The sequence below is a fragment of the Marmota monax genome, unplaced genomic scaffold (assembly GCF_021218885.2).
Source record: "Marmota monax isolate L192 unplaced genomic scaffold, Marmota_monax_Labrador192_F-V1.1 WCK01_AAM20220418_F8-fsc00054, whole genome shotgun sequence".
Lineage (NCBI taxonomy): Eukaryota > Metazoa > Chordata > Mammalia > Rodentia > Sciuridae > Marmota > Marmota monax.
In genome coordinates, this window is record NW_026692145.1 from 733,840 (window position 1) to 752,820 (window position 18,981).

The window sequence follows — 18,981 nt, forward strand, 5'->3', positions numbered from 1 at the left end:
GACCTAAGGGGGCTCGTCCGGTTCCAGGGACTTTTCTAAAGAGAGCTTTGTAGCGTGATCAGGTCAGGGGAGTCCCAACAGATCGGGACTCAAATGCTTGGCGAGAGCGTTATGCTCACGCAGTCTGAAGTCCCCTGTTTCATCTCCCAAATCATTTCAGACATACCCAAGAAGCACAACTCAAGAGGCTTCGCTCAACCACCCAGCAGCGCCTTGCTGGCAACTCAAAGGACACCATGATAGGACCAGTGAGCGCAGGGTGGCTTCTGTCGGGTGGGTCTCTGGGTGTGCCCTTGGCTTAGCCATTCTCTATTTTCCCTTTTTTTTCTCCCTGGACCCCTGCTATTCTGCTCTGCATTCGGTTATTATGGGCGCCCTGTGTCCTTCTTGGCCCTCACCGGCTTGGAGCCAAGGCTGTGGCGCTGAGCGCCTGCATACCGCCCCCCCTTCCCTACGGCTCCCTCTTTTCCCCTCCCCCCTTCCGCCCCCGGGCCCCAAGGAGGAGCGGGAGAACTGGGGGGCGGGGAGCTTGAGCACCGCGTGGCCACGCCCCCCAAGCCGGCTTTTTCTAGGACCGCTCCGGGAGCCTCTCTGCTGGCTGCTCCTGCTCGCTCCCTGGGTGCGCACCGCTCCTGCCCTGCGCTCTGCTCAGCTCTGCTCGGCTCCGCTCCATTCCGCCTCCACCACGCCTCTCTCCGAGCTTCGGCCACAGCCAGCGGAGCGCGCCCGCGGTGCCGCCACCCCAGCCCCCGGCTCTGGGTGCCTGTTGCTCCGTGCCAGGCACCTCGCGCCGTGCGATCCCACCGTCTCCCAAGTCCTGGCCGTGTTCTGTGCCCCGGCCCTCGCCCTCTCTCGCTGTTTGTCTGTCGGTTTAGCTGTCTTTCCGCCTCCCCACCCACCTTTTCCTTCCTCCCTCTCTCGCTTGCTTGTTCCTTCGCTAGCTCTCAGACGCGGCGAAGCAGCTTCGCAGGAAAATCCCAGAAACCTTTGCAAAAAGCTTACAATGAAATTTAAGAAGTTCTTCGATTTCGGCGCCATTTTCGAGTGGAACGAGAGGTGACATGCGATTTTTTAAAAAGGGACTTGTTGGCTGGCATTTTTCCCCAATTGTAACGTTGGTTATGGGAGTCTGAAACAAGTCTAGTGATAATTCTGAAAAAAGTTTTGTGTCGCTTTGGGGTGGGAAAACACGTTTGAGGGTTGGGCTTGGGGGGTGAAATAGACCTTTAAAGTGTTCATCAAGTGAGCGTGGCCGGGAAAATTCTCAGGAAACCGGCTGAGAAAAGTTAACATTGGGAGGGGCTGGGAGAGAAAACTGAGTAAGGGGCAGTGACTGACTGTCAATCTCTCCCGGGTTGGAAACGACCTGTTTTGACGGAATGTAAATGGGTTTTTGGTAACTCGTATTTGTAAGCAGTAAAATATGTCTTGGGAAGAAATGTGAGAATAATTTTGCATTGCCCTTCCCGAATTACAGCTTTCAAGATTGTTTAGTTTTCCCGGTAGGAAACTTGACATTGGGAAAGTTTGGCCCGAATGCGCACAGAAAAAGCGCACCATGTGTTTGGGGTGTGGGGAACAAGATATTTGCAAATTTAAAAGACAACGTTTTAAAATATGAACAGAGGAAGAGGCGTATTCTTTGGCTCTTAAATCATTTGGTCAAACACGTTGCAGTTCAGAAGGGGGTGGGGCTATGGCAACTCGAAAGTATTGATTCTTTGTCTATTGTATCAGCGAATGACCCTCTCCTGATGTGACAAGACTCCTCTTTGTACTCTCTTTTCGTAAGTAAATTTCAGTCTCAGGGGACATTCATAAACTAGGGAATCGAGGTGGCTTTTTTTGGATGTAAGTCGTTGTACAGTCACTGAGAGAGAAGAAAGGGGTTAAGAGGAAAGTATTAATGAATTCGATTCCAGTGAGTTCACAAAGTAATGTGGAAGGACCTTCGCCTTTTGATACCTATGTTATTTCGAAAGAACTTTGCTTTTCCTAAGGGAATGTTAAATTAGAAGTGATTTTAACCTCTGATGTGATGACTCACATATTTGTGCAGGACATAAAATATTTAATTGGGAGAAAGTTACGGACTTCTAAAGTATAATCGTACATTTGCTAAACATGTATTTTTTTTTCTTTTTAAGGGCAACCAACGACGTTTTTCCTCCATTAATCCCAAAGGTCAATGTAAAAATCGTTAATATAGCCAAAGCAAGATGGAATTTAGAGACACTTAATTGTCCGAATTTAGGAAGTGGCATTAAATTGTAATTAATGACTTTGTTTATCATGATGAAAAAAGTGTATATGTTAGTAACAGATCTCAGGCTGTTGTTTTATGAATTTTGTACCTAATCTCATTAAGTACTCTGCATATTTTATTAACAAATAGGACACGACATTCATTACACTGGTTTAAAAAAATCCCACATAATTTTAAAATGAAACAAAAACAAATAGCAGATTTGGTTACTTTAAATATCTACTATTTGTACTTAAATGTATTTTAATTTTCAAAGCTACAATGGTTTTGTTCTTTTAACTTTTAGGTTTGTGATTCCAGGTTTAAGGGTGTTTTTTTTCCTTATGCTTACTTGAATATTTTGTTTTAAAAAAGGAGAGGAATGCATGAATTTATTGCTAATATATGTCCATTTTGAAAAGAAAAAAGTGGTATCTAATGAGTTAATCATTAAGGAGCATGCACAGTGCCGGCCATTTCAGGACGTGAGTTTCTGTGGAGCTGCTTGAGACAGGAAGGAGTGATTTGACATCAAGAATTTAAACTTTTTGATTTGTGTTTTGATGGGTGACATTGATAGGTGTAAATCACTTATAAATAAGTTTGAGTCCGCAGTTTAAAAAATTATCTCTCATTCTTTGCCATTAAAAAATAACTCAAAGTGATTATCGCCTTTAAATCATCCGTGTTTATTTTCAATAAATTAAAACGGGGCTTTTTAAAAAATGGGGACAATTAATGAGAAATAATATGCAGCAGGAAGAAGTTTCACCAAGACCTTGAAACTGGCAAGAGTTAATGCAGATGTTGCCAAATTGTCTCGATTTATTTAATCTTATCTTTCGTGTATTTTTCAGAGGTAAGATTCTCTTCCATCCTAATTCCCATCACCCATCGCTCTGCATTTCAGCGCTGTATTCATTCTCCGCGGGTCGGGAGGGAATCAAGAGCCACACCCTTCACTCTGCCTGCAGATCCTGGAAATCAAACTGCGAAGTTATTAAAAGTACGTTAATTGGAGAGTCGTGTCTTAGTCTTTTACTTCATCCTCCCAATTGGGCGGGGCAGGGTGGGACTTCTTTCCTGTCACCTATTCTTTCTTCACCCGCAGGTATCCCAGAGCAGTACCCCTTCGTTGACTCCGAGGGGATGCAGCAGCAATTCATGTTTTGAAGTGCTCTAAATGGTTCAAAACGTGAGGCGCTGCTATACCCCCTCGCGGGGAAGGTTGAAGGTGGGGATCTGCTGGATACCACCAGGACCCGTTCCCTGCAAGGCAGCTTTCAGAACAGGTAGGTGGGGCGCGGGGGGTGGGTGTCTTGTGGTCTGCGCCCTTTGCTGCCCAGGCAGCACCACCTTAGTCGCCTTAGTCGGGGGAGGGCTACAGTGTTCTGCCAGACTGGGAGGGGCAGCAGGTCGGGGGTCGCTTGTACGCAGGCAGTTCACATTGAAAAGGAACCTGGTGTCCCACACTCAGCACTCAGCCGTGCCCTAGCAGCGGGAACAGTACTGCAGTGATCCATTGGTGCCCTGGAGTATTGTTCCTGCTGCCAGGATAAGTCTGGGACTTTTCTACGGGCCCACCACCCAGGTAAGTCGCCTGCAGCATCTGCCCTGGGAGCAGCGACACACTCTCTTGGGACTAGCCAGTTTGTCCTCCAGGAAACGTTTGCCTGCCTGTCTTTGAATACGTGACTGGGTGTGACAGGCTTTATTTTAGCAGCCTTTTTGCCTGCCCAGGTAAAGAAAGCTGAAATGATGGGGGGGGGGGGGAGAAAGCCCTTTCTGATGACGTATTAGAATGCCACCCACTGGACATCGAGGAAAGCTCGTCTTAAGTCCCCAACAAGGAAACAGGTGGGGATGTGGGAAAGGAGTAAGGGGAGGCAGAAAGGGGGTTGACTGCCAGCTACCCCTAATTCTCTCAGCGGTTCCTGGTAAACCGGCTCATGTCCTTGAGTGGAAAGCACTTTTGACTTCAGGAAAGATTATGGGGCCCTATTCCCGCATCTCCCCTTCCTTACCTCTACTGTGTTGCGGGGAGCTTTCCTGGACTTCAGGTATCCAAGAAGGATCAAGCGAGGCCTTTCTGGAGGGTAGGTGAACCCAAGGCGATGTGGAGGGCAATGACCCTTCCCTAGGAATCTGAGTCTGCGGCCAGCAGGGACTGCAGTGACCTGAGGACAAGGCCCTGCAATGAGGCTCTGTGTTTCTAACTTATTTTTTCCGCCTCTCCCCAAATCGGGCCCCAGATTTCTACCCCGAAGGTGCGACACCAACCACACCTTTGTCACTCTAGAAAAATCACAGGAGGTCCCACTGGAAAGGCATTAGCTTCACAGCTCAGGACAGCACCTGAACTGTCAATTCAGGGGCCCTTCGTGATTCCAAACTTGAGGGCAGGTGCTATCGCTAATTAATGCTGCACATCAGCACCTCCACCCCTCATTTGACTGGCCCATTAAGCCTTTGGTGAGAAAACGGGGGAGGGGGGTTGTCGCCTAGGAACTTCACAGTTGACCTAGAAAAGAGGACTATCCCTATGAAAATCACTTTAGATCTGATTTTTTTTTTTTTTTTTAATCTGAGGCCTGGTCAGGTAAATGACTACTGGCAAACAACGAAGGGAGGTGTGGAATCTTTTCCCACGTCTTTTTGTCATCTTAAAGGACAAAACCAAAACTTGCACACGCACACACGTAACCCTCTTGTTGCTATGAGACACCTTGTAATAGTCTTACCGAGGGGCCGGCCGTGGGACCCTAATTTCCAGTTTGGGGGGAGACCCAAGGTTGCGAGTAGTCTAGAGCGGAGAGTCTGGCTCCAGCCGCGCGAAACATTTGCTCTCCCAGACTCCCTTGCGCCTGAGCAATGCAGTGCGCGAGGGAGGCTTGGGTCCCTTCGGGCCAGCGGGGTCCCTCAGGCTCCCAGGGGCGCTGCGACCTTGAGACCTCTGCAGGCTCTTGACTCCCTTGCCGCTGCGCTGCTATTCCCGCCCCCAATGGCCAGGGCCCCTCCAGCCCGAAGTCCCCGGGCGCGAATGGCGAACAGGTCTGTCTTCCATTGCACTGGGGGTTGGAATAGGACCACCATGAGATTCCCCTTCTGCAGCTAACCAGCTTCCCTTTTTTTTCTTCCCGTTCTGTATGGTTCTCCTTCGAGCCAGGAGAGAGTGCCGCCCAAACTTCCTGGAGGACCTTGTCCACGTCATCTGGCTCCCTTCAGAGGGCGCCTGCAGGATCCAGGTGAGGCACCGATTGCGATTGATTGCGATTGCGGACCAGGAGGGGAGGAGGGCAGGGGAACGAGGGATCCTAATTTGGGGGCGTTACCTTCCAGAATCTGGGCGGCCTCTCTCAGGGCTCCCAAAAGGTGCCCAAATTGAGCTCCTCCACACAACCTCCTGATAGCATGGTGCCCTTCTGACTTAAAACATTCCTTCCACCTTTAATTACACAAAGTTGCAGTATGCCTAGATTTTCCTCCAAGGACAAAATTCTGAATAAAACAATATTTTAGCCGAACATTTCTGTGTCAGTTAAGAAGATGGCAATTCGTTCCAGACTATAAATTCTCTTTAACAACTCCCTAAATTATTTTTAAAAATTGTTTTGTTTTTCAACATTGCTAAATGTGCAACATAATGTATGGGAGACATATAAAGTGAATCAGTGTATAGTCAGCTGATTAATTGATCCAGCTTTACCACCCTCAACTAGACACCTTTCCATTGTTTGCCCAATTTTTCCCAACACATGGTATTTGTTAGTGAGGAAGCTGCTGGACATAAGGCATTGTATAAAGTTTATTAGATGTGCTTCTTAAAACAGGAAAAGTTTGGCCTAACTCTAAATCTAAATAGACATTTCTATAAGTTGGGGGACAAGATATACAGGTTACTTTGATAAAGTAGAATTAAACATAATTTTGTAAAAACTTTAATCACAAGAATATTTTTTGAAGACATCCAACATCTCCAGTTAGCAGTACTGATTTTTTTTTTCCAATCAAGGAACACTACATCAACACTCTTGGCGGGGATCTGGACATGGAAGACTCCTGTTTCAAGAAAATATAATCATCTTTCAAAGGCTGTAACTTATATGCATTTCTAACTCACTAGGTATTGAAAACCACCCAAGTGTCCCACCATAGGGGAGTAAAATAGAATCAATCACTCAGTGTAATATTATACATCTTTAAAAATGTTATTGGAAAATGTTATATGATCTGTAAGTCAAAAGAATCCTCTCCCACCATTTCTTCCTGCTGTTCCCCTATACCCATGCTTCTTTGTAAAATTGGCATGTAAATTTGTTTTTCCCACCAAATGAGTCAGTCACAATGGGAATGTCAATTGATTTGATCAGATGTGTGTCAATGTTACGTGGAAAAATAGATGCCAATAACCAGGGCCACAGGAAAATGCAGTGGTTCCAACTCTGTAACAATTATACCTACACACAAACAAGGACAAATGTGGAACCCCAAATAGGAAAACAGTTGCATATTCTCCAGTGTGGGGAGATGGAAGGATTGTATACTGCTTTTGATTTCAGTTAATACAGGCAATGTCCAATTAAAAAAAAAACCCTAATAAGGACTCTGCATTGCAAATTATTTTGCTGAATGTTTTAAAACACCATGCCTGTCAACCCATCAAGGCAGAAGGAACCACAGGGGATTGGGTTTGTTCCATGAATCCTGGACTGTAGAGCTCAGGGCAACATTGGAAAAAACATGATCCTATTAGATGGGAGTTAACAGGCAGCTTTCCTGAGAGACTGTGCAAGAGGAAAATAAAAATAGGTTCAAAAAGCATGCTTGAAGCCAGACACAGTGGCCCATGCTTGTAATCTCAGCAACTGGGGAGGCTAAGGCAGGAGAATGGCTCTTTCAAGGATAGTTTCAACAACTTAGTGAGACCCTGTCTCAAAATGAAAAATAAAAAGGGTTGGAGATGTAGCTTAGTGGTAAAGCACCTCTGGGTTCAATCCCAGTAAAACACACACAAACACACACAGCATGCTTGGGGAAGATCAATGAAAGTTTATTGACATAAGTTAAAGTCTAGGACTATATCCAAGTTGGCATAAATTTCTAAAGATCTGTCTTTCCGTTGGCCTGCAGTATTAGTCTCATAACCCTAAAGTTTCATATACACTTTTATACTTTATTACATTATTCTCAAATGAAAAACAGTATATATACACCAGTTGCAGAAAATGTGTATCTCCCCGCCCCTGTACCCCCACTCATGCCCATCCATTAGTTAGTTACTGCTTACTAAATGAAGAAGGATCTCTGGATTCTTTCCTGATAACCACCTATCCCTGGCTCCACAATTGATCTCTTTAGTAAATTCAAAAGGGCTTAAGCCCCATGAGAATAGTAAATTGAGTCATTAGGGAGGAGCCCAGAAATAATTCTGCTTCCTGTGGTTGCTGCAGCCCTGGAGCACTCCCCTTAAACTATTGAGCTCTAGAATCTGAGCAACTGGTGGGAGAGTGGGGTGGTGGCCCTGCCTTCAGCACTAGAGTCAGGAAGCCAAAAACAGTGCATGCAGCAGGCTGAGACTTGGTTACTTTGAACTCTGGCTCTCCTGAGGCAGCACCCTCACCTGTTCTCAGTCCCCATCTCCACTCCTGGCCAGACCCTTGTGGCAGAGATACAATCTTCAGATTCATCATAATTCCAACATCTCGCTTTGTATGGTGCTTTTACCTACTTTTCCAGATGCTTTCCTATCTATTATTTGCCCCAACCTTGAAAGATAAGTAGAGTAAGGCAGAGAAAAACAATTACAAACAGAAAACTAGGATTCCTGGAGGTTAAGGACACATCAGAGACTAGCTTCTAGGACCTCTTCCTCTAAATCTATTAATCAGAACTGACTACACAGTAGTGACTGGAGTTGAAGTAGTTAGTATGTTTTGTTAGAAAATTTTCAGATTAAGCTGATTAGTCCAGGTGAAACTGATGATCTGGACACTTTCTGGGTGAGGCCCATGATTAGCCTCAGTATCACTAACTAATGATTGTAAGTTACCCAGCTGTGTATACAAGTCAATGGGCACAAGCTAAAAAAGTATGATTTAAATTCATTTGAAATCTTTAGCCCATATTTAATATTTTCTATAGATTCAGCCAAATTGAGGGAAAGCAAATGGAATGTCCAACCATAATTGTTAATTTAGTCCCTCACTCAATAGTACCTTTTTTGGCTGTGATAACTGTAAAAATGACCTAGAAGCCTGTAAAATGCTTACAAAACAAGTTTTAAAAATCAGGGCCAGAAAATCCCACAGACTCCATTAACTGAAAACTAGGAGCAAAAACTGGAGGGAACATACAAAACAAATATTCTTGTTGCTTAATGGTGGTAGAATAGGACCAAAAGTTTCTCCTTTCTGTACTTTTCCATGTATTTTTTGTTGTTGTCATTGTTGTTGTTATGCTATGTTTTTTTTTTTCACACTGTCAAACATAATTCTCTAAAAAGTCTTTAGGGGTCATGGGCGATACAGCAATTTTGGGCCAACGATGCAGAGACCTCAGACATCTCGGGGATCATCATGTCACGAGATACCACTGTGCACTTGTGACAGATTGATAACTGAAAGGTCTGGGAGCCACTCATCTTCATAGCAATATGTATTGTAAGTATTACAAGATCAATCAATGAAAAGATCAGGAGGAAATTGGGTGCCATGCAGTGGGGAACTGAATGGTATTCTCATAGGAGTTTAGTGGAAGTGTCTTTATCTTTTAAATTTTTATTTAGTGAATTGAAATTTACACAGGGCATGTGATTTTATATTCAGGCTAGGATGTTAAAATGAAGAATTTAGGCTCAAGAAAACAACTGGAAATACATTAGCTGTAAGCATTATAGACACAAGGTCATCTTTAATGTGTTGACTCCATACAAGTAGCCAAGAAAAACATGAAACTGCATGAACAGAAAGTCATAAAACCAGAAAAATATTTTCATTTCAGTATTTTTAAGGATGGAAATTGAGACCATCCTGAATGGCCAACAACAGAGGATTGACTAAATAAAATACAGTGTATTTAATACAATGGAATAGGGTGCTTTCATCTAAACTAATATTTCCAAAAATAACTTTTGTGACATAAAAATGTACTCACGGGCTGTAGATATAGCTCAGTTGGTAGAGTGCTTGCCTCACATGTACACAAGGCCCTGGGTTCAATCCCCAGCACCACCAAAAAAAAAAAAAAAAAAGAAGTATGGTAAAATGTTTAGTGATAAAAGAAACACTTTTTTTGTTTTTTCCCTTCTCTGAAATATAATACATACAGAGCATTCTATCTTCATAGTTTTGTATCAATCTCCAGATAAAAGGCTAGGGGGAAATACATCAACACTTCATAGTGGTTATCTCTGAGTTATGATCTAATGTGTGATCAAAGAAAGATGTGAGGGGCTGAGATTGTAGCTCAGTGGTAGAGTTCATGTGTGAGGCCCTGAGTTCAATCCCTAGCATGGGGGAAAAGAAAGATGCTGAACTATTTTTGCGATGTGTTCCTAATATGTAATAAGAATGTATTGGGAACATTTTGCATTTGTAGTTTTGTATCAATAATATGGAAAAAAGGCCAGGAAGAAGTAAACCTAAAGTTTGAAGGTGGTTACCTCTGAATTGTAGCACTATAAGAGATCAAAGAAAGATGCTAAACTGTTTTTGCGATGTGTTCCTAATATTCACTATGAATATATTGGGAACATCTTGCATGCATAGTTTTGTATCAATATACAGGCAAAAGGATGGAGGGCAGAAACAAAAAATAAATCTAGTAGTAGTTATCTGTGGATTGCTTTCATACTAAAAGTAAGGTGCAGAATTATTTTTGCAATATGTTCCTGAATATGTAATATAAGTATATATTGGGGACATTTTGCATGCATAGTTTTGTATCTCTCTATGGAAAAAAGGCTGGGAAGAAATATAACAAAATGTGAACAGCAGTTATGCCTGAGTTTCTAGTATCATAAATGATGCTTGTTTTTCTTTTTATACTTTTATGTATTTTCCAAGTAATTCTTATATAAACAAAATGTGTTACTTCTATAGCAATAATAAAGCTTATTTTATTTTTAAAAAGAGTTTGTATTTAAGTTCTCTTAAGAAGTCTGAATCCTTGACCTGGGGATGGGGGAAAATTCCTGTTTGAGCATCAGTGAACCTAGAATACATTTTCAACCTATCTTGGAAAACCTTGCAAAGCTTCAGTTGGATTTACAAGTACAAATGTGTCTTTCCATTTGCTCTTGGCAAAAGAAAAAGTCTACTTTAAAAATATAACCATGACAGAATAATAATAGTAATATTGCTAAACAGACTGCTATCTCCTGTCTAATCAAAGGAACACTTTAAGAAGTAAAGAAAGTTGAAACAGGCTCCTTTTCCTCTAGGAGCAATTCAGGAAGGCGGTGCTTGGATACTTGCCCAAGGTCTCATGACACACTTACCAGTTTGGTACACACCTGCATGCCCCCTGCATTTCCCCACAAATTATGTCAAGCTCCATTAAATTGGGTTGGAGGGCACATGTGAACTTGCCCCCGCCCCACCTGCCCATTTTAAGCAGTCCTTGCTCTGGTAAGAGATGAGACAGAACTATTTGGTAACATACCCAGCCCATGATCTGACAAGGCACCTACCAAAGGTTTTAATATCCCTCAATTGCACCACATTAGAAGAGGAACTAGGGTTCCCCCCAGCCTTCTAAAATCACTCTGGGGGAACTGTTTTCCCCCAAAGAATCATTCCTACTCTAGCAAGTCCATATCACTAGACATTATTTTCAAAATATATCTGTCATACTCCTTAAAGCTGAAGTCGCACTCGTGAGGCAAAACTATTCAATTATAAAGAGATATTCAGGGGCTGGGGCTATAGCTCAGTTGGTAGAGTGTGTGCCTCACATGCACAAGGCCCTGAGTTCAATCCCCAGCACCAAAAAAAAAAAAAAAAAAAAAAAATTCAGACCATTCTTCCTGTGTCTTGATGCTATATGCCCTCATTCTGCTTAGCAATAAATAACTACAGCTCAACTTGTCCTTTTGCTGAAATGTGTACGCTTCTCTTTTAAGTTTTTCAAAAGCATTTTTCCTTATCACATTATATTAGAGCATATTGACTTGGTACCTAGCTCTGTACTCCTTAACTTGTGGGAAGGGAGAAGGATGGGAGAGAAGCAAGGGTTAAGGCAATCCTGAGCCAGAGAGGCCTTGAACAGTGGAATTCCTTCCTCTGTCTGCCACCTGGTACTGAGCAGGAATCAGCTGGGGCTTTGACCTTCTTCTGAGCCATGTCTGATCACACAGAAAACTTGCTTTTCTAAGCTCAGTGATCCAAGTGGCCTCCTCTCCCCTAGGCCTCAATCTGGTTACTGGTAAACAAAGTGTGTGAAACAGGGGTAGAGTATGGGTGGGACCCTTTCCTAAAGGACAGATCTCATTTCCAGGCCTGAGAAAGAGAGAAATCCCCCGATTTGAGCACTGATCTTAACCCTTCTCATTTACCAGTGAAAAAAAAGATCCAGCTCCTGAATTTCTGAATCAATAAAAATTTCTAGAATTTGGTCAGTGCAGAGTGCACTCCTCCTAGTTGGGAGTATTCCAAGAGAGGCTGGGGGTGGGGGAGGCAGGGAGGGAGGGAGGGAGAGCTTCCCTTTGCTAACAGATCAATCCGACTCTCATTTTACAGAAGAGGAAATGGAGTTACAGAGAGGAAATAACTCACAGAGAGAAGTCATGCAGAGAATTGAGGGCAACCATAGAAAGTGACCCTTGGTCTTCAGGGCTCTTTCCAGTATAATACACTGGGTCTAAAGGACAAAGGGAGCGACCCAATACAAGGATGTGGGACTTGAGAGGACAGGGGAGAACAATCCAGGAAGGGGGAGCATAGCATGAATACAGCACAGACAGGAATGGATGCTATCTGTCACCAGAGTAGTTAGAAGATAGCCTGGAGGAAACTGTCAAGGTCAAGTCTTGCTTCTCCTCGTGGCCTTTGCATACTTTTAAGGGTATAACAGGGTTTCAAGGGGTGCAACAGCCCCTCCTCCCCCAAATATGGCAAGATTTCTTAGGGACAGGTTTAATTCAGTAGTGAAAATTTTAAAGCATTGCTTTTCTGTTAAAGTGAGCACAGATTTAAAAAGATAAAACTGAGACCTTAAAATCATTTCAAGCTTGTTACAGGCTCCTCCAGGCTGTCCTGGGACTCACACTCCAGTCTCATGCTGACGGAGTATTTATGCACTAGTCTCCAGACATTTGGCTTTTTGTTTTTCCTGCCAGTACCAAATTCTCCTTGTCTTCTGATAACAACACCCCTCCTGGGTTCTTTCCTTTTGGGGAACTGCCCCTCCTCCACTGCAATCAAGGGCTTTTGCAAGGGCTGCCAATCACAGGAAACGGTTGAGCCTCCCACCAGGCAAGAGACCCAAGGTTGACCAATCATAATATTCCATCCTCCTTTCCCTGGTGATTGCCCTAGAGAAAATTCACGTGACCCCAGCCTAATCAATCAGAGTACTTGCCTGGGATTTATTTCTTTTTTTAAATACTGAAATGGATGGAGTCTCTCTTCTGAAGTTTCTAAACCTGGTGTTGTATCAAGCTAGGCCCTCCCTTACCCTGTTCTACCATGTCCACTATGGGAGGACCCATACCAGGAGAGGGACAGAGACAGAAACACAGGATGATGTTGTTTGTGTCCCTGGACCCACACTGTTCTGTGTCCAGCTCCTCTTCCTTCCCTCTGTTACCAGAGCACATGTTTTCCTTTTTAAATTTTAAGCCATTTTATTTAGTTATTCCACAAATACTTAACTAAAGTATTCTAAGTGCCAAGCAACATTGCTGGACCTGGAAATAGAGTGGTGAATGAAAGAGGTATTTGCAGACCCTGCTGTCCTGGGTTCAGGTGCTAGATTGGGCCATGCTTCTATCACTTGCAACTGAAACAATGCTGCCTGCCAGATCAGGGAAGACTTAACATGCTAGCTTAGAGACTATTACAAGCAACAGGAGTCTGAAAAACTTTTGAGCAGAGGAATCACATGCTCTAGATTTGAGGCTGAGCCAGGTTGGAAGGACTACTGAAGGGTTGAAATGTGGTGGTGGTGGGGATTCTGATTTGCTCAATTAAAAAAAAATATTCTCATGAATCAAGGTATCTGAAGGAAAAGAAGCTCTCAGGAAGTGTTCCAGGCCCAGCTCCTGCCCTCCCTCCCCTCAGTGGGTCATTTGTTCCAGCCTTCCCTGATTTGTTCCATTTTCTTGTCCTTTGCCAGTGCCCTGGACTGACACTGGGCTTTGGGGCCCACTCAGCACTGGATTCCCGCCCCCCAACACACACACACACACACACACACACACACACACCTACACCTATCTGCACATGGAGTCCATGTACCACTGACAGTAACTTGTTAGCTGAGGGGAAGGCTGCTGTCTCCCTGCCCCAATCTACTTACTTTTATGACCCAGTCCAAGTGCTTCCTTCTTCTGAACCTTCTTTTAACTCTTTCCAGTGTCCAGTGTCCAGGCATTTGCTCAGAGAATATGATTTTTTTCAGGTGTGCTTTCTGCAATTCAGTAGGGTTATTCATACTAGCCAAAAGGTAGAAGCAACCCAAATATCCACTGATGGATGAACAAATTATATCTACAATAGGATACTATTCAGTCTTAAAATGTGCTATGGTTTGGATAAGTGTCCCTCAAAGGCCCATGTTGCTAAAGGCTTGGTTCCCAGCCTGTGGTACTATTGGGAGGTGGTGGAGACTTTCAGAGGGAGATTCTAGTGGGAGAAAGTTAAATCATTGGTGGCATGCCCTCAAAGGGGATTGTGGGGCTCACAGTCTCTTCCTTCTTCGCTCTCTACTTCCTGTTATGAGGCAAACAGCTTCATTTGCCACCTAATCCAGCTATGATGTGCTCCCTCACCACAGACCCCAAAACAATGGGGTCAACCTACTGTGAACTGAAACTTCCCAAACTATTAGCTGACACAAACATTTCCTCATTTTGAATACCTCAGGTATTTGTTACAGAAGTGGAAACCTGACTAACACAAAAAGGGAGAAAAGTCTGACACATATACTACAAATGAACCTTAAAGACACTATGCTAAGTGAAATAAGCCAGATACAAAAGGACAAATATATAATTCTACCTATATGAGTTTTGTGGTTGTATGAGTATTCAAACTTTTACAGACAAAAAGTACAATGGTGTTTGCCATGGGGGGGGGAGTAGGAGAGAGAGGGGTGTTAGTCATTATGTACAGAACTTCAGTTTTGGATGATGAAAAAGTTCTGGATAGTGGTGATGATTGCACAACAGTGTAAATGTTTAAAGCACCTGAACTGGACACTTAAAAATGATTAAAACGGTATTTTTTTCAGTGCTGGGGTTTGAACCTAAGGCTTCATGAATGCTAGGCAAACAAACACTCTACCACTGAGCTACATCACCAGCCTGAAAATAGTCACTTTTATGCTATGACGTGTATGTTACCACAATGTTTAAAAAGCGCAAGAAACTCTCTGAGATAATAATAACTAAAATTGGGGCAGGGAGGGCAGATGTGGCTTAGCAGTAGAATGCTTGCCTAACATGCATATGAATAAGGCCTGGGTTCCATCTTTGCACTGCAAAAACAAATAATAATAATAACAATAATTTAAGAACTCATGTTTTCGTGAATTTTTTTCTACGCATGTGTACAGATAAATGTGTTTTTTCTGATTTTGTCCTATAGACACCCTATTAATTTAAAAATATTTTAAGATATTTTGAACATAAAGCATATAAAATAATAATGCAGATGTGTATAACTACTCAGCTTTAACAAATTTTAACTTTTTTCCACATTTGCTTGATATATTTCAAGTCTTTATTATGTAATATTTTGTATATACAATATTATTTAATTTGTATGTAACATTAAAATGCACACTTGAGAAACCTTCATAACACCCACTTCAAATGTAGGGTCCTATACCCATATTTTTTAATGTACCTGCGTCCTTCCCCAGGTCACTCCCATGCCTTTTGCTATTTGCATCTCCCTCCCCAAGAAACACTATCCTGACTTTTGTGTTACTCTTCCCTTGCTTAGAAAACATATTCAGCCACACTTGTATGTACCTCTATTCTGGCTACTTATTTCTACTTCAAAACAACCTCAAACCCAATCGCTTCAACAGCTATTTAATTATACCTCCTGATTTTATGGGTTAGGAATTTAGGTAGTGTTTTCAGCTACGTAATTTTGGTATTTCACAGGGCAGATGGGCTGGGCTGGATTGTCTCCCTAGAGCCCTCTTATAGGTCTGGAGCCTTAGTGGGGAGGGTGGAAGGTGGAGTTCAGCTGAGACTGTTTCCTGGGTATAGCCCCCACAATGACTGGGTGGTACAACTTCTTTTTTGGTAGCTCAAGACTTCCAGAGTGTTCTAAGAGAGCTAAATAGAAACACAGAGCTATTTATGACTTTACTCCAGAAGCTCTGGAACTTCACTTGTGCTATTATCTATTGGTTCAGCAAGATTCTTAGGCCAGGATGGATTTAAAGGGAGGGGACTTAGCTCTGCCTCTTAATGGGATGAAATAATTTCTGGTCATCATTATTCTACCACAGTCCCACACAATAAGTTTTTGATGCCAGATGGTGACAGGGGCCTTGTATAGGCTGAGCATTCTATGACAAATGCCACCTCATTTAAGCTTATCCTGATATCTTCTTTTTCTTCTTGTTCTTTTTTTTTATTATGGAAAATCTCAAACATAAAAAGAAGAGTGTGTGAACCTCACATATCTCACATATACTCATCACTTCAAAAATTACCCATTGATGGTTCCTCGTTACAGCCATATTCCTACCTACATCTCCCATTCCCATATTATTTTGAAACAAATCCCAGACATTAAGCCATTTTATCAATACATTTACTATGTGTCTTAAAAAGAAAAGGACACTTTAACAAAAACATAACCACAATACAACTATTATTATTCCATATTTTGTAAAACACAATAATTCCTTAATATCAGTGGAGATTCAACTAGTGTTCAAATTTCTAATCATCTCCCAAGTGTCATAGATGTGGTCATATTTTAATGTTTGTTTGATTGGGATCCAAATGAAGTCTAGATATCACTACTAGTGGATATTTCTTTAAGTCTACCTTAAACTATAGGTTCCTTCTTTATGATATTTTTCCTTGCAATTTATTTGTTGAAGATATCAGGTTTTCTGTCCTGTAGAGTTTCCCCCTAGTCTGGAGTTGGCCATTTGCATCCCTGTGAAGTCATTTAACTTGTTATTCAGTCTCATTCATTGCCTGTAAATTTTTACTTGACTGTATGGGTTCGAATAAATTCCTGTTTGATTTTTCTCATAGGTAGAATATTCTGGGCTGAATACTCTCTCCAAAAGTCATGTCCTTCTGAAACCTGTGAATGTGACCTTATTTGAAAATAGGGCCCTTGTAGATAAAAATCAAGTTAAAGATGAGGTCCTATTGGATTAGGTTTCCCCAAATCCAATGACTGCTGTCCTTATAAGATGAGGGCAATTTGGAAACAGACACATATGGAGAGAAGACCATCATGTGAAGATGGAGACAGAAATTGAAGTTATGATGCCATCAAGGAAATCAAAGATTGTCAGCAGTTGGGTTGAAAGTGTAGCTCAGTTGTCAAGTGCTTACCTGGCATGCACAAGGCCCCAGGTTCCATCCCCAGTGGAAGGAAGGAAGAGAGGGAGGGAAGAGGAAGAGTTAAAGAAGGAACTTCCCCTAGAGACTTTGAAGGGGCATAGACTGTGAGCACCTCGATTTTGGATTTTTAGCTTCCAGAACTGTGAGAGAATAAACTTCTATTGTTTGAAGACACTCGGTTTATGATACTTTGTTACAGCAGACACAGGAAATTCATACAGGTGGTAGTTTCTTTAGGTCCATCTAGAAGCATATAATAGACAAGCATGGTGGTGCACACCTGCAATCCCAGTGACTCTGGAGGCTGAGGAAAAAAGATCTCGAGTTCAAGGCCAGCCTCAGCAACTTAGACTCTGTCTCAAAATAAAAATAAAAATGGCTGGAGGTATAGCTCGGTAGTAAAGCACCCTGGGTTCAATCCCCAGTACCAAAAAATAAAAAATAAAAAAAAATGCACATAGTATCTGGTTACATCTCTTTTTGTGATGCTACCATTGATGGTTAATTCTATTATTATTTTCTTATTTATTAGTCAAAACATTTATATAAGGAGAAATATCTCCTTCTGTACAAACAGTGCCACTGACTATTCCAGTAGTCAGTGGCGCTGTTTGAATAGGAAAAACAGTAAAAATGCTTGCTTTTCTTATTTTTCCTCTTTTTAAAAATCAACAATGAATTGCTTTTCTAGTATCCTCCAACAGTGAATAATAAACTGAGTTTGTTTTTATTTTATCCTTTTGGTACAACAAAATGTTCCATTCCAGTCTCTTTTGTATACTTCTTGACCCAGACCTTGAATTAGCAATTTCTCCAAGGAGCCCTGTTTCTTGCAATGGGAACTGATGATTTCAAGGTCACCATCTGACCCTTGCATACCATATTTCAAATTACAACCAGGCCCTTACATCTGCCTCTCAATCCCCTTTACCTTGCTCTGTTTTCCATAGTACTATTCTCCTCATGATACACTGGATAACATATATATCTATTAGTTATTGTACACACCACAAGAGTAGAGATTGTGAGCCAGGCTCGGTGGCATGGCCCTGTAATCCCAGTGTCTTGGAAGGCTGAGGCAGGAGGATTGCAAGTTCAAAACCAGCCTCAACAAAAGTGAGACACTAAGCAACTCAGTGAGACCCTGTCTCCAAATGAAATACAAAACAGGGCTGGGGATGTGGCTCAGTGGTTGAGTGCCCCTGGGTTCAATCCCTGGTCCTCCCCCCTAAAAAAAACCTATTTGCTATGGAATTTTTTTTACTATGCATAATGAATCCCATGTATCCAGTACCAACAATTAAATTATAATATCATAATCATAAACATAAGGGCACTGTAGTTTATTCTGTATCTGCCCTATTCCTCCCATTTCATTGGATTATTTTCACAGAAATTTCAAATTTCGACATTTTATAATACATATTTAATATGGCCCTCCCTCATGTTTGCTTCATGAGGGCATGAAGGACTGTTTTCACTTCACTGCTGGATTCCCAATCTCTAACTGTGCCTGGCACACAGTAGGTTCGGTAAGTACCCACGGAGTGAATGAATGAATTGGATATATAGAAACGTAAGTGAAGGGGAACAGGAAGGTATTCAAAATACAGTAAGATAAACTGAAATCTATTTCCATGCATGTATGAACTTGTCAGGGTGAACAGAACTACTACATATAACTATAAAGCTCCAATTTAAAAATGAGAAGCTGGTGAATAAAAAAAAAGAACAAACAAGTCAACAAATTTAAGAAACACACAATAAGATTCCTTATTTTCAGATACAGACTACAGAGGGAATATTTAACTGAATTTCCAACTTTTCTCTCAGGATTCAATATGAAAATATTGTATTTACTATGACACATATTTTTGAAGATTAGATCCACCCCCCCCCCCAATGCTAGTGATGGAATCCAGGGCCTTGTGTGCTAAAAGATACTCTACCATTTGGCCACACCCTCAAC

General features: G+C 42.1%; 2 protein-coding genes across 3 annotated transcripts in view; one reads left to right on the forward strand and one right to left on the reverse strand.

Moving 5' to 3' along the window:
• The first annotated feature begins 367 nt into the window (after window positions 1-367).
• On the forward strand, window positions 368-6,426 carry LOC124109238 (uncharacterized). The gene is made up of 4 exons (XM_058570965.1): window positions 368-1,056; window positions 3,103-3,251; window positions 5,412-5,490; window positions 6,258-6,426. Exons 1-4 carry the CDS (start codon window positions 368-370, stop codon window positions 6,358-6,360), a joined length of 1,020 nt encoding a protein of 339 aa, XP_058426948.1. The 3' UTR covers window positions 6,361-6,426.
• Window positions 6,427-9,126: 2,700 nt separating this feature from the next.
• The window catches only part of Hprt1 (hypoxanthine phosphoribosyltransferase 1), a 65,741-nt gene continuing 55,886 nt past the window's right edge, over window positions 9,127-18,981 (reverse strand). Inside the window, exons 11-12 of one of the 2 annotated variants that reach the window (XR_009224403.1) lie at window positions 13,763-13,873; window positions 9,127-9,452 (exon numbers count right to left, since the gene is read on the reverse strand). The gene's annotated coding sequence lies outside the window, so the exon portion shown is untranslated. Of the gene's footprint in view, window positions 13,874-18,981 lie in introns of both variants that reach the window. The other variant, XR_009224401.1, reaches the window with a different exon arrangement.